At 41.1% G+C, this 16,001-nt stretch overlaps 2 protein-coding genes across 2 annotated transcripts in view; one reads left to right on the top strand and one right to left on the bottom strand.

Moving 5' to 3' along the window:
- Positions 1–13,150, bottom strand: part of LOC142566040 (pseudouridylate synthase TRUB1-like) — a 30,627-nt gene extending 17,477 nt beyond the window's left edge. Inside the window, exons 1-4 of the mRNA XM_075676749.1 lie at positions 12,799–13,150; positions 11,419–11,499; positions 10,787–10,842; positions 4,541–4,622 (exon numbers count right to left, since the gene is read on the bottom strand). Coding sequence (XP_075532864.1) covers positions 4,541–4,622; positions 10,787–10,842; positions 11,419–11,499; positions 12,799–12,940 — 361 coding nt within the window. The 5' untranslated portion in view covers positions 12,941–13,150. The remainder of the gene's footprint in view (positions 1–4,540; positions 4,623–10,786; positions 10,843–11,418; positions 11,500–12,798) is intronic.
- A 515-nt stretch (positions 13,151–13,665) lies between these two features.
- On the top strand, positions 13,666–14,843 carry LOC142566041 (uncharacterized). The gene is made up of 3 exons (XM_075676750.1): positions 13,666–13,919; positions 14,009–14,548; positions 14,633–14,843. Exons 1-2 carry the CDS (start codon positions 13,732–13,734, stop codon positions 14,133–14,135), a joined length of 315 nt encoding a protein of 104 aa, XP_075532865.1. The 5' UTR covers positions 13,666–13,731; the 3' UTR covers positions 14,136–14,548; positions 14,633–14,843.
- Positions 14,844–16,001: the final 1,158 nt, after the last annotated feature.

Genomic DNA, 16,001 nt, shown 5'->3' with positions numbered 1-16,001 from the left:
CACTGATAACAAAGCTGAGGCAATTCGTGCGCTTCCACTTTCCCTAGTGTACTAAAAGAAATAATAGATAAAAGGTCCCGAGGCTCAAATACACATTTTAGCATTCGCCAAGTACCCGCGCCGAGATCGGTCCCTTCTATCGAATCTTAGGCCTAGCGTATCCGCCGAGTCCGTCTACATGCTATTGGCCCGTCTGGCCTGGGCTCAGGAATCAATAAGTCTAACAAAGAGAAATCACTCTATATTACTACAGCTTTCGCATCAGTGTTCTTAAGAGGAAGCTTTAGCTCAAGTGCTCCTATCTAAATACATGTAAAAGGAGAATTCGTTTTTCTCGGCAACCACTGCACCAAATTTGACGAGGTTTGTTGCATTTAAAAGACAAACTTAAAATCTAATGACTGTTGGTTTCGAATTTTTGAGTTAGATCGTCAATTTTTTATTAAGAATTGGCAAAAATCGAAAATTTTCAAAAAACGATACTATCAACTTTCTTTACAACTCTGTAACTTAACCACTAAAAATGATAATACGATTCTGTGAATTGCATCTAATAGTACATCTAAAGCGGACAAAATTTATATGTTACACATGAATATAAAAAAATTTAATCATAGAGAAATACAACTTTTGCAAAACCATTGTAACCAACGTAACAAAATCACGTAAGATGTAAAATGACATATTGAATTTGTCCGCTTTGAATGATCTAATGGATGCCGTTTACAGAACCGCGATATCGGTTCTTGATGCAGAGCTATGAATTTATAAACTTCATGCTTCTATTTTTTTCAAACGGTCAAATATTTGAAAATCGTTTTAAGAAAATTCAAGCCCTAAATCGAAATTCCGCTTCCAACAGTCACTAGAATTTAACTTTCTCTTTCAAATGCGACAAATTTCATCAAAATCGGTCCAGGGGTTATCTCATAAAAACGTTTTTGCGTTTTACATGTATTTGAATAGGCCGCGCCGGAGTTGGGCCCGAGCTAAAGCTTCCTCTTAAATAAACAATTTTTTTCGTATCTACAGTGTCAGCAGAAAAAGCAATAAGCGCCGATGTGACGCGTTATAAATATGGGGATATGTGCTGTCGCCGAAGCCTGCCAGCACTAGCCTACGCTTCCCTGACGAAGATATGCGACTAGACAGACATGTCGATTGAAACGCATCACTGAACTAAGAAAACGTTGCATATCCCTTACGCGAAGAACAAGAAACGGCTACCAAAATCGACAGTAACAACCCATACAGCATCCTGGGTCGGCGAATCATTTAGAACTTTTTTCAAAATCAAAATACCAATCGCAAACAAAAATCGGTGTCGTGGCACTTGCAAGCATAATATTGAATACGGACGACAACTTTTTCCTTCTGATACAGGCGTAAGTTTTTGTTGCAGGGCGATAGCACATCTATAATGTCTGCAAGATGTCTCTCTGTGAAACTAAACCTGCGCCTGGACCATGACACCCACAGCCCCGTTACAAAGGGGACGCTCATAGCCACATCTGTGGCCACGACCTACTGGAACTCCAGACCTGCACAGAACTTCCTGCTCCAGCATGTCTGTTCTAGTTCGCCCTTTTTGCTGCTAGGGACAGAGTGTAAGAGCAGAGTGGTGCTAGTTATAAACTGTCCGCTGTTGTCTGCTTCTGCGACCTGTTCAGCAATCGTGCTGCCATTTTGGCAGGCACAATGTGCTTGTATTGGTGGTAAATGAATAAATTCACAAATATAAGAACAAAACAAGAATTTGCGAATGCTTTGCGTTTGAATAGTGAAATTAAAGGAGGAGGTATGAAAGGTATGCATGAAAGGTAAACAACGAGCACGAGTGGCAGCTGCAATGCTAGATGGTATAAATTTCCCTTTCCTAGCCTCCGTAAGAGACTGGAAAAATTGTTTTAAAAGATTCATAGAATAATATAGCTTTTTTTGAGTTGATTACAGAGAACATAATGTCGTAGATGACATCAGGATTTACTGCTGTGCGCCATAGTGAAAGGCAGGTGATCTGGTAAAAGTATTCGCAAGTAAGTCCTGGACCCGATATGTGAAATAGGTTGATCGAGTCTATTTCAAGGAAAGGTGAGCATAGCTTGTTTTTAATGTTGTTGGATGCCTAGCTCAGTAGAAACTACAAAGCGATCCCAATGCTTTAACACGTGCTGCGCTGCAGACCTTATGTCGTGGAACTGTTTTCAAACTGCAAAGCTAGCTTTTGTGCGTGGTACGGCGGCAGCATAATGGTGGTGCGAAAGAAACGTACGCAGTGAAGCTGCATGCATAATTCTCTTTTTGAACTCACGACACATTCATGGACAACTTTTAAGAGTTAGAATGAGTGTTAATCGTTCCTCGAACATTACGGTGGCTTCCACTTTCTAAAGAGCGCAGAAGCGAGCTTTGCAACATATACAATGAAACTATTGTGTACTTTATGAACTCTGTAAACAGTGTGACTTATAATAGTGTGTAAGATCTGCGCAGTTTGCTACTGCCTGAAAAAGGCAATAGGAGTGGCTAATTAACGCTATTTTAGAGAGCAGCGAACTACACGCACCGTGATTTTTCAGGTTCGGGCAGTCAACTTTTGGAGCCAAGTGACCAATCAAAGCCTTGTGACATCACTGTCACTGTGTTTGCAAAAATCATAAACTAGGTAAGCAGTTCGTCACAACACAACAGCCACCATACTAATTACAACGCCGCACCTTACAACGCCGCACCAGTCAGCCATAGAGTAGCAGACGAACAGGTTATAAAGGGGACATCAACGGCCAACGGTTGAACGAGAGTGGGCGCAAGTGGCTCCCATAGAAGCCGGATATCTGTGTAGGTCTGGAGTTCCAGTAGGTCATGCTCATAGCATCCATCCATCCGGGCTTGTGATCTGTAGGTCAGAGGACCAAATCTGGGTCCAAACATTTTTATTTTTGCTCTTTTCTTCTTTTTTTATTGCACTAGAACACTCTCTGGTGCTTTCTGTATTTAAGAAATATATATATATATATATATATGGTGGCCAGGCACCACGTATGTCACACTCTAGAGCTGCTTTTCGCACCAGTAGCCAGTGCCGTCAAGTATGCCGCGCCTGCCCAGTGCACCAGCATCCAGCGCGCGACACTGGGCCCATAATCCGGCATGGCACTGGACACTGGAAACTGGGTTTTGCAATAGGGCCTCAACTGGTTTGAATGCAATTTGTTGCATTTGAGAGAGAAGGTTAAATTCTAGTGACTGCAGCAAACAGAATTTTGATTCAGGGTTTGGCATTTTGTACAATAATTGCCAAGTATCAGCGAGCTAAGAAAAGAAAGATTACAAGCAGGAAGTTTACAAATCCACAACTCTGCACCAAAAACAGATATCGCACTTCTGTAAACTGTATTCATTAGAGTATTTAAAGCAGACAAATTTGACATATGAATTCTGCAAAAGTACTACTCGCATATTAGTGGGTATATTTCAGAGCAGTTTACAGAACTATGACATAATTTTAATTACTGAAATATAGAGTTACAAACATGATATTTATGCAAGATTTAGCAATTTCAAACTATTTTTATGAAAGCATCAACGGCCTAAATAAGAAGTCTGCTTCCTATGATCACTATACTTTTTCGTTAAAATCTAACAAACCCCACGAAATTCAGTGCAGTCGTTGCAGAGAAAAACGACTTCTTCGATTCATTGAGTTTAGATAGAAGCATCCAAGCTAAAGCTTTCTTTTAATGTACTGACTAGTGACTACAAAAATTTATTTACCATGTTCACAAAGTGTTCCAAGGCCCATTAAGAAAGCTAAGTAACCTTCTATTTGTGGGAATAAATTACTCAACATGTAACAGCAATGCAATAGCACTACAAAAGCAGACATCCAAGCAGCAAAACATCAACCTCCTGAAGCCAAAGGAAAATGCATATTCTTTTTCAGACCATGCGTCTACGCTCTTCTACATTGGAGTTTATCCTTACCATGTTCAACTCAAAGCAGCAAGCAATAACATTCTGCTCTAAATTTAAGTGAGGTACACGCAGCACACATTATTAACAGTTTGGTCATATTGATGTCACCAGCTTTCAAGAAAATGATTCTAGAACACCAGTGAATAACAGTGCAAATTCCACAAAATTATGCTGCAATCCACGTTGGAAAATCAACAAAATAAGCTGCCACATGATGTTAAACCTTTCACTGTGTGATTTGGTCAACAAAAAAGGTTTTTAAATGAACAAATCTGATAGTCACTGCAGTCATGCTGCTCTGTACATGTATCTGTACCATTTGATGGAACATTTTAGGTTTGTAACAGATCAGGCCACAATAAGAACTGACCATAAAAATATTGTATCACCGGGTTTTAGGGGGTCTGAGGAGGATATACCATCTTTATAGAGATAGAAAGTCCAAAGTGTAAGGCTCATCAGCTTGGTTGTGGAAAATGTTTCAGTATTGTGTTCCATTTCATACACATTATATTCATCACGACAATTTGCTCTACATGAGAAACAATACCAAAATATTTCTTACCATATGGAGCTATCCCAACAACCTCTCCCAGAGAATTATAAGTGCTCGTTTCAATACCAAAGCATCCATTGATGACAAACTTCTGAAAATTTCAACAATGAACATAAGCCAAAAGCTGACTTTGGCTACAATGGTACACGGCATGCCACTAACTTAAGGCGCAATTCAAGAGAGACATACACAGTCACATGTCTAGACAAGTTCCTCTGTTAACATGTTCGCTGCATTCTAGGGCAGTGATGGGTCACGCCAGTATTCCTGCTGGCTGGCAGGAAGTATTCAAGTAACTCGTGTAGGGCACAAGTGATACCTTTGCAAAAAACCAACACAGATGACAATTTCTTGTTGCATGTGACTGTACATAAGAAACACCTCACCCCAACCCACTGCAAGAGAATGTGGGAAGCTGTGTTATCACAAGCTGAAGGGAGCTGACAGATCAGCACACAAAATTTAAATAATACCCCTGACACACAGGTGAACTAAAGTCCTTTGAAGTAAACACCTTACCAGTTACACAGTGGTTAAGCAGTGGTTAAAATGCTTAAACAGTGGTTAAAGTGAAAGCCATTGAATGGCAAGCATTCTAGTGCCGCCTTGTGATAGTCTCGGTCTCCTTTCTTGTCCCTCGTGTTCTCTGGTGCCGTTTGCTGCTGAGGGACATGTTGCATAGGAGAAAAAAGTGGGACTTATGTGGTTTAGTACATTTTCATCAAGTGGGACAAGTTTTTCATTGTTGCCCACTTCTAGCTCATCGTGGCAGCGTGTAAAATCAGACATAGCCTGCGTACACTAGTCAGGGGCGGAAAGAGTAGCACGAAGAGGGTGGGGGCACCACTGGATCCGCCAGTGGCAGTAGTACATTATACAAGCAATAAATGCATTTTCATATGCTTCTATTGACTTTGTTGAGCACCCTATATACCAACATCATCGTTAAGAGCTACTCATTATCATTAAAATTACCACACAGAAAAACAAACACTTCTTCAAAAGCTTCAAAGGCTAATGCACTTCTCACAGCATTGTGATGTGTGGCCGAGGCTAATGACTGGTTAATATGCTATTGCTAGGAACACTTATGGCAAAGTGTGATGCCTAAGGCCACAAAAATCAAGAAAGTACACAGCTATCATGAATGCCCAAATAATTTCAATTAACAGATTTAGGAAAAGATAGGCTTCAACTTTCTACCCATTACTCCCGTGCAAGAAAGAAATATTGCTCAAGGAAGACTTCAGTTATTTTTGTAGCGACTTGAAATAATAAAACACCATGGAAAAGGAAGAAAACAGTCTGTGCAAGTGCTCTGCCTTTTTGGTGAATATAAAATATAACTAAGAGAAGTACAGAAATGTAGCCACACAAAAACATTCAGTCGTAGTTATATTTCATTGCTACAGCACAGTGAAGTTGCTCTGAAAGATGGGACCAATATGACCCACCTGACCCATTTTCTTATGTAATTAACCTTTTATTTAAATGCAGTGTATTATCAGGGTGTCTACCAAGTTGACATTTACAAATTCCCTGATTTTTCCAGGTTTTCCCTGAGCACCTTTGCAAAATTCCCTGAATGAGCCAGAACTCTGTTTTATGTCAAGACAGGCTGACACCATGTTGCACGATGCTGTCACTCTCTAGTAAGCATGCTGAAACAAAAAAAAAAAGTCAATCCAATTTGAATAGTAAGAAGTAATATCTATTTTATTTAAAAACAAAACAGAAGGACGGTGTTAGTAACATGCACAGCGAAAGAAATGGTAAAACCCATTCCAAATTGAGTTGAACATGTTCAAATACGAATGAAAAGGAGATGCATACATGAGTAAATATTTTTGAATATGAGCTATTTCTATCAACTGATAGCAAGCTCATCGGTATGAGGCCTGAACTTTGTCACAATTAAGATTCTCTCTCTGCAGCTGGGAAGTCAACCTCAACAGTCCTGACATACTCTCAGCCCATACACAACATCTCAGTGTTGGGTTTCACTGCTTTAAAGAGTTTATTCTGGTTTGGATGAGGGACACCTGGCATCTCGGCCTCAGCCAACACTTTGTTTTTTGAGCTCAAGCTCCTTCAAAGAGGCGGCGGCACGCTTCCTTTCCCGTTAATATTCCTTAGTGCGTCGGTCCTTTCGGTTCTCATCCTCCTTCTGCCACCACCCTTTCACCCCATGGATCATTTGATGCATCCTCTTGGTCAGTTGTACAGTCAACGTCCCATTTTCGGACTCGCTAGGGGCCGCAAAAACATCCGAAAAATATGGCTATCCGAAAAAAAAAAAATGAATGCATGTCTTTAACTGCCCTTAAGGGCTAAAATTGCCACAAGCACGTCCGAAAAAACTCTTAAAGCCTGTCAGCACACTTATTAGGCATATCGGTGCTCGCACTTTGACATGAGACGGGGGTGCACGCGTGTATAATTAAGGAATGCATACTGTGTCCCGTGACAATTGCCCCTTTCCACCCTTGTCATGCTTCACCGCCTAGCACTACTGTACTGAGGTGAAACTAACTTTCGGTGACTGGCATTACGCAACGCGTTGTGCTCTGCGAGCTTCGAAGCCAATCGCGAGGATTACAAAGGCGGAGTCGGTGCCATTGCTGACAGCGGCGAATTCTTTCAATGAAAAACACGGCACCGCACGGCAAGAAGCTTAATAGCGAACGTAGAAGCAGCTAGGCTTAACGTTGCCGCGGTAGTGGCTACGGCTGCCAGCGGATCTGCGTGCGAGTGTGCCGGTTCGAGGCGGCGAGATAATCAAAATGGCGGCGGTGGTGGCTTTGATTAATGCCATTTCAGACCTGCAGTCAGGGCAATATACATTGACTATATGGAGTACGTGGTGGTGCCGCAAAGTCTTGCGAATTATCGGGCATGTCCGAAATATCGGGCGTCAGGAAAATCGGTCGTTAACTACTCTGGCAATACATCGTGCCTATGACACGGCGTCAATGACGATTCTTTGCGATTGCTCTTTTACTGGAGCCAGCATTAACACGACTTTCGTTCCCTTTCACTAAAGTTACAGGTAATTTTCCCTGATAAAAGCACAAATTCCCTGAGTTTTCCCTGAGTATTTCCAGACTATTCAAATTCCCTGAGAATTCCCGGTTTTCCCAGTAGCCACCCTGAATTTCCATCTAAACTTAAGAAAGCCAAAATAGTCGCTGTATGTAAAAATGGTGATAGGGGGTTGATTTCTAACTATCACCCTATTGCTATATTAACCGTGTTGAGCAAAATTATACAGAAATGTTTTGAAAAGCATCTAACTAAGTATCTAACAAAATTTGACCTTCTTTGCACCACGCAGTTTGGCTTTCGTGCAGGTTACTCTACTAATCTTGCGCTTTTTTCATTCACTGATCGAATAAAGCACCATACTGACGAAGGTAAATATGCTGGAGCAGTGTTTATTGACCTCACCAAAGCGTTTTGATTCAATTCTTCATAATATTTTAATTACTAAATTAAATGCAATCGGTGTAGTAGGACCGGCGCTGGCTTTTGTTCACGATTATTTAACTAACAGACAACAGGCTGTTAGCATTTCTAATCACCTTTCTAACTTCAAATTAATTGATAGGGGAGCTCCTCAGGGGGTCTATATTAGGCCCATTACTCTTCACTATCTACATTAATGACTTGACTGCCCATCTTTCACACTGCGAACCTTATCTCTATGCGGACGAAACTAAGATTCTAACTGCTGACACCTATATTAATAGCCTAACTTTTAAGCTCAATACCGATTTGGAAAACATTATTCGCTGGTGTCATCGTAACTCTTTAGAAATTAACCCTAGTAAAACAGTCTTCCCCCCCCCCACATGCTACTTCACCCCACTCAAAAGAAAGTAATAAATATTCCAACCATAGCTATCAATAGTTATCCCATCAAACCTTCTAGTCATTGTCGTTTTTTGGGGGTTGTCCTCAATTCCAACTTAAAGTACATTACCCATATTGCACATCTAAAGCAAGAAATTGGATATGGTATCCGGATTCTTATAAAAGCATGTCCATACTTAAGTCTACCAATCTTGCTTTCTCTTTATCATGCATTCCTTCGCAGTCACTTCACCTACTGCATTGCAGCTTGGGGCAACACATATAGCTCTCATCTTGTTCCTTTACAACACGTCCAGAACCAGGCCACCTGCATTATTACTTTCCAGTCACCCCAATGTAGTGTATCTGCTCTTTTGCAAGAGCATCGCATTCTCACAATTCATAACCTATTTCAATTAAACATGGCAATCCTTGTCTATAATTCCCTTCATTCAAACATTCCTCAAATAATCTTAAACACTGAACAATTTGCTAATCATAATAATACTCGATTTGCATTAGCTAACAACTTATTACCTGAAATCAGAACTAATTTTGGTAAATTCACTTCTGCGTTCACAGAGATGTCTTACTGGAACTGTATTTCAACAGACATAAAGCTGTCTCCTAGTATAGGTAGCTTTTAAAAGCGTTTATTCTCATATTTACTTAACTTATGAATGCTATGATGTAATTTAACATGTTCTGTTTGCTTCATTATGTGTAAACCATTACATCTCTTTAACATTTCACCACATCTCAGTCCACTTGTTTCCTTGCGTCAGTTCTTGTTAGAACACTGCCTCTTGGCTACATTTCACTTCCCCTCATTTGTTTTGTTTTTAATTCAGTACAAGATGTAATTCTGTACAGCATTATGCCATGTTTTCAGTTTACTTGTTTTTTTGCATTAATACATTAAACAATTCTACCTCTTTGCTGTATTTGCATTAAACTGAATTGTTTTGTTACTTTTATTTGTTCAAAACTTAATTCTGTGTACTATTATATAATGTTTCAGTTCTTTTGCTGTCGTGTGTAATTATTTGTAGACAACTTTACAATTTTGCTGCATTTGCTCTAACCTAACTTGTTTTGATCTTTCTAATTAGAACAGGAGGTCCCCCTACAGCCTTGAGCTTTGGGACCTCCTTCTGTATATCTTGTTACTGTGCTTTTATTTTCGTGGGTGAATAAATTCTTCTTCTTCTTCCATCAAAGAGCTAAACAACTGGGCCAGGAGAAAATAAATATATTTCAAGATACTATTTAAGATGAGTGCCATTATGTGCATGGAGTACCATTTTTGTATTCAATGAAATAAGCAACAGCATATGAAGTACCAGCGTTATACACACAATTATACAGCTGGTCAAAAACTTCAAATGACAAATGGCAAGAAGCAGATGGCAATCTACTTCTCCTGAGGAACTCACAAAGCAATGCTTAGCAATATGAGCCAGCGCTGTGTATATGAACATGGACAGTGCTGACTTCTAAATGATATTATTTGCAGAAAGAACATTTATGCACGACTACAATAAAAATGCCAAAATGTCGTTTTCCACAGAATAAACAAGGCAAAATATATCAATGTAATTTCTTTAGTGTTATCATGCCTATGCACAATATTGAATGAGATCTTAGTTTTGTTAAAAATTTCTTCTACTTACAGCTTGTCTTAGCCAAGTCACCATTCCCTCCTTCCAGTGTCAAGTTCTTTTTAAAGGCCAAATGCAATAAAATTCTAGACTACATAATAAGCCGTTTCAGATAGTGTATAACCAGCCTCCATGTTTGAAATATGAATGGATGAGCCACAAAAAGTTTCCAAAGATACATGCTTTTGAGAGTGAAAATGTAAGAAATGACGCCATTACCACACACCGAAAATGACTCAGAATCTAAAATGTTGAGAACCAATTCAGCTCCTCTGCATGGTGTCCGTGATTATGCGGCACCTGTGGCAAGCTGTAAATCTCGAAAGTGAGGTGCTGCGATTTGTCTCGTCTACTAACCACCAGATGCACCATCTACTTAGTGCTAGTCAAAGCCTGTTAATAAGAAAATTAAACTACTACCAGCCCTACATTTTTTACAAGGTTGCTTTAACAGTATATATTATTCATTTATGACCAATTTAGCAAAACAGATTCTGTTGTAGTTGGCCTTTAAGTTTTGCAATGCAAGGATACGGAGCTGCTACAGCATGTATCCTCAAAAGAGAAGCAAATACCAATTACATAACATATTAGAAAGGAGAACATGAATCACCGAATAAAGCATAGTATGGCATGTGATAAGCAGGAAAAGAAAAATTGACAACTGTACAATCATTTATTAGAATACAAAGAGGGCAATTCACTTACAATTTACATTCACTGCTGAGCACAATACACTCACCCTGTCGGAAAGTCTCAGCCACCGTAATGCAGTTTTGCTTGCTCCCACAGAGTAACCTAGAATCAGACGTACCCAACTTTATTTTGCTTCATAAAATTTTAAGTCTGTGTGACATGATGTCAGGTTAGGTGGTGAGCTTTATAATTAAGTATGCCAAGTACAGACTAACCAACTTAAACACAAACATAGACCAATAAATGAGCACTTAGTTGTGTCTGTTATCCATCATGGTCTTTTAACTACACTCAACATTCTCCGCAGTAAAGTTTTCAACCTTGCTTTGAGAATACCGTTATTGTATTATTGTGCACCACACACGCACAAAAATATCAACTGGCACTACGAAAATCTCCAGGGGCATGTATGTGCATATGATAATGATAAATAGCACTTATGGTGCCGAATAGTCCTCTATGATGGCCGTAGAGCACCAAAGCAATGGGTGGTCAGAGTGCATATCAGCAAAAGCAGATAATGCAGTTATGAAATATGAGCAGTGCATCAATGCAATGGTACTGAGTAAAAAAGAATTTGTAACCGATTTTGACACAAGGTACTGAGAACCAGAGGTTTCCCTGAGCGAGTGGCCCTATTCATATTTGGATAGTATTACTGTGGTTAAAGACACTCACCAATCACACCTCTTGCAGAAGCCTCCAAATGCCCAATCGCAGCAACATTAATACCATAGGCCTGAAGTCGAATGTCCAATTCTAAAAGGAAAAGGAACGCATGCTTGAGCTTCTAATGCATGATCACTAACAAGACACTGCTTTAAACACCAAACAAACATGACTGCAGGTATTTCAACTAACGTTGGCAGTCACTAAAATAACATGTACACTTGATTAATCCTAAATGACATAAACTAATAAACTAAATAAATTAATATCATACCAGTTCTCTGCCACCACTGTGCTCGTGCCCAGCACTTCCTACAATAAGCTTACACCTTTTAGAAAGTGCACCAAGTACCAAGAACTACTAAAAGTGCAATAAAGTGCTATCAAGATGAGACAAAGGAGACAAACATAACCCCACAAATTAACGCTTTGTGCACCAGCCAGTGTACAGCCTGCATTCCTCTTCCATCACATTTCACAGCCGATATTGCACTTGCAACCGACTTGTCCTAGGTCAAATTGTAGAAAAAAATTTATGGGGCTGCATTGTTAAAGCACTTGGGGCAGTTTTCCTAGTTTGTCCAGACTGTTAACTGTCTACAGGCAGCAAGACCAATCCATTTCTCTCCAGTAGCTTGCTCCTCTGAATGCGAGGTGTGCATACAAAGGTGGGATTTTCTTTTTTTCCCCCAAGGCAAACCGAGCAAGCAAAACTATAGTGCTTTATTGAACAATATGAATTAAAGAAAGTGTGATCCTGCTGTAAAATTTGACCAAAACCAAAGCCAGCAGGAAGTGAACATTTTCTATTTTTAACCTCTTCCTCATTAATTGGGTAAACAGCTCGTCTTCCTTACAACCATGGCATTCCGAGCTCAACAACTATACCCACCACCCTTAATCTGATTTATGCTTGCAAGAGGGTATGCTTAATTTGCCCTAAGAGGGCAAATTGCTTATGTATGCAATAAGTACAGAAACACCAAATTCCGCACCTTCCCACCAGGAATAAAACAGCACATTAATAAAAGGTCGCCAGTAAACAGAGTAAAGGAAAGCAAAGGGTGACAGTCTTTCACAGAGGAGTGTTCTTGATGTCTTTATAAACTTCCCAAAAGAGAGATGCAAATATGCTCGGTTTTAACCGCCAACTTCTTTTGGATTATTCGTTACTTTCATATGCTGCATATAACAAAAAAGTCATATTTTCTCAGCACTTTCCTTGGTTTTAATAACAGTATCTTTGCTTTATTCAATAACTAGCTACTCATTAACCACCATTCAGTAAAACTACCACACACCAACATTTGCGGTAATTTGCCGCCGTGGCTTTTCACACAACAGTTTTCAACTGCGCAGTTCCTCACACAAGACATTTATGTTCAGTACCATGGTTGAATACCAGCTTCAGCTTCTCAGTAATGTCTCTGATATCTTCAGTCTTCTCCTTAAGCACAGGAAATATCGCACGCAATATCTTTCTAGAGTCTTTCACTATCAGACGTTTACTAACAAGCGACGTCGGGCTCATTTTAAATCTACCTAGGCAACAGGTGGAGCACGACACACGACACTACCATAGAATAAAGAACCACTACAACAACCAACCACTACAACCAACATGCGTAGTAGAGCCACAGAACGAGCATTAACCCCTATTGCCTCTATCATACTCTATGATTAACCAGCAGCTGGCATATCTCTGGCTTAGAATTGCATCCATATCCATATTTCATGATGATGATCACTTAACCGTTGCCCTTAGAAAGGGGCGATCACACGAAAAAATAAGAAAAGTCGAAGTTCTAAAAAAAAAAAAAAACACTTTTTCGATCGCGATTGAGCCCCATCTGTATCGAAATTCTGAACCGCGATTGGCTCCCTTCCACAGATTGAGCCAAGAAGCCAATCGCGACCGAGAAATTCGATCCGAATCGGGCCCACCGTGACATCATAGGTGACATTGTGACACCCGTATTAATCGCACTGTCCCCTCAGCCAATATGAGTTTGTACCGCTACCACTGCTCCTTCGTTGCATAGAGTTAACTCTTTCCTTACCACGGCACTAGGTCATGGTAAGAAAAGTTCGTTCTTTATTCAATCGCCGGTAAACAAAATCTTTGAACGCGCACTTAAAAAAAAAAAAAAAAAAAACGCTGCGCCCCTAAACTTGTGGCGCCATCTCGGTGATTGTATACAAAGTAGAGTTTCTGTTTCTGCACGGTTCACATTTTTACCGCGCGGCGGCGATTTTTAAAGGGCGCGCGAGCTCAAAGGTTGACGCGGCTACGGTGGCTATGGTGGACCATAACGCGGCGCGATGGCGTCGACATCTGGAACCGCGCGCGCTCGAAAGAGCGCAGTTTCGCTCGAAACCGACGATCCGGCAAGTGATATTTTGGACTCATCGAGCACAGATGACTCGGACATCGATGCTGCGTCGTCGGAGTTCGGCTCAGATGAGGAAGATGCAGCCGATCTGCCGGGAACATCAGCTGTTACCCGCAGGTGAGTTTCGGATTCGCCGTCCGCTTTGTTTATGTAAGCCGGTTCAATTGCCCTGTTGGTGTCCAAACTATTATTTTCTTTATTTCTAGAGTGGTCACTTCATTTGGGCAAGACGTGCTTCCACCAGCTCAAAAAAGCGTGGAGTTTCGACCCCAGAGAGATCCGGGCATTGACCTCGTGATGACGCTCCGTAGCGGCCCGAAGCGGCTATCGTGAGCGCTCGATTTTTTTTTTTTTTTGCTTTTTCTTTACGGCGGAGGTCATTCATGCTATTTGTGCAAATACCAACAAGTATGCATGGATGCACGTCCTCGAGAAACCGACCTACAGCGAGAAGGATGGTTCGTGGAAAGAAGTAACCCCAGCGGAAATGATGAAGTTCGTCGCCCTACTATTGTACATGGGAGTACTGGAACTGCTGCGGCTGCTTTCTATTGGAGTACATCAAAATTATTTTTCGGGATTCTCCCTCCAAACATTATGTCAAGGCGACGTTTCACCGCGCTCCTGGTCATGCTGCATATTTCTGACCCAGAAACCAACAACGACGCGGCCGCCTCCAAGGAAAAAGAATCTTGGCGAGCTTCCAAAGCCTGCGTTGACACCCGAGAAAGTCAACATTGTTGAAGGTTTGTCTGCTGTGTATATCTCATATAAATTGATATGGCTGTTATGAAACACGCATGTAACAATTGCTACTTGTTATTTTGCAGCAACCCTGTCCCATTGGTTACGGGTAAACAACATCGATGCATCAGGAGCAGCTGCAAACTTAACTAATATACTGTCAGAAAAAATTCAAGATTGCATAAAAGCAGAGAGACGAAGAGGTCTCTTTCCTTGAAACAATGCCGACCATGCTACGGCAAGGCAGAGAAGCGACACCCTAGTCACTTAACTGTGATAATAAAGTTATTTATTCTACGTGGAGTCTTTTAGAGTGTTTGAAGTGCTAGGATGACCATTATTCGCAAGTTCAAGATCATTTGAGCTAGCTGGAGTACATGGAGTACATGCACAGGGGGGGCTGGTTCTGGGACTACGACCAGCTGGCAACTGGTCCCAGATCCCAACTGGTCCCAGATGCCAACTGGTCCCAGGTCGCAACTGGTCCCAGTTACTGACTGGGAATGTGTTCCTTAACCCAGTTGAACTGGAACCAGTTGCACGCCAGTTAAATATCAGTTAGAAATTTTCACCTGGGGCACAGAAACTAGACAAGTGTCCTGGCTTCTTCAGCACATCAACGACTGCTCCGCGTCATTGTTCCAGCGGTATCGCGAAATTTCAGTGGACGAAAGAATGGTAAAATCCAAAGCGTGGTCTGGAATTCGGCAATACATTAGTGACAAAGTTGTGATGGGGCTACAAATTATGGGTTCTTGCGGACCCGAAAACCGGCTACACCATCCAGTTCATAGTGTATACAGGGAAGCATGAAACTTAGAACGACAGAAAGCTGAGCTAGTTGGTAAGGATTCATTATGCAAGAAAAGGTGAGGCGTGCAGACAGGACACAAGAGAAGTGGACAACACGAACGTCGTTCGGCGTTCGTGTTGTCCACTTCTCTTGTGTCCTGTCTGCACGCCTCACCTTTTCTTGCACAATGAAGAGTGAAAAACCTAGAGCCAATAGGCTGGCCTTTGATGTGGTAACTAAGCTTTGCGACAAGTACCTTGATCGTGGGCACATTATCTGTATGGACAATTTCTACACTTTGACCACTCTTCTTGTGCACCTCTTGGAACGCCAAACAGCGTGCGGCACAACACGAAAAGATCGCCGGGGATTCCCCACAGAACTGAAAGGCATCGCTTGGGAGAGGAGAGCTAAAAGAGGAGACATCTGCTGGCTGAGAGACAAGGGAGTCTTGTATCTTCAATGGAAAGATTGACGTGTTGTGCATATGGTTAGCACCGCACACACAACTAACTCACACGTGCTTGCCATACGACGAGAAAAGAATGATGGTAAGTGGCAGCAAATTGCCATAAAAAAGCCACAGCTCATTGACGAATATAACGCCAGATTGCTTGGAGTCGATAAATCATACCAGCTGATTACAGTGTTTTGAGGAAATG

This window comes from Dermacentor variabilis, unplaced genomic scaffold, assembly GCF_050947875.1.
Source record: "Dermacentor variabilis isolate Ectoservices unplaced genomic scaffold, ASM5094787v1 scaffold_12, whole genome shotgun sequence".
Classification (NCBI taxonomy): domain Eukaryota; kingdom Metazoa; phylum Arthropoda; class Arachnida; order Ixodida; family Ixodidae; genus Dermacentor; species Dermacentor variabilis.
The sequence above is the reverse complement of the archived record's forward strand: the minus strand, read 5'-3'. Positions and strand labels throughout refer to the sequence as shown.

Bases quoted from the DNA above. Each gene is read 5' to 3' on its own strand.
- LOC142566041 (XM_075676750.1), top strand. From the start codon at position 13,732: ATGGCGTCGACATCTGGAACCGCGCGCGCTCGAAAGAGCGCAGTTTCG. The intron at 13,920-14,008 runs GTGAGTTTCGGA...CTTTATTTCTAG, and splicing joins ACATCAGCTGTTACCCGCAG to AGTGGTCACTTCATTTGGGC.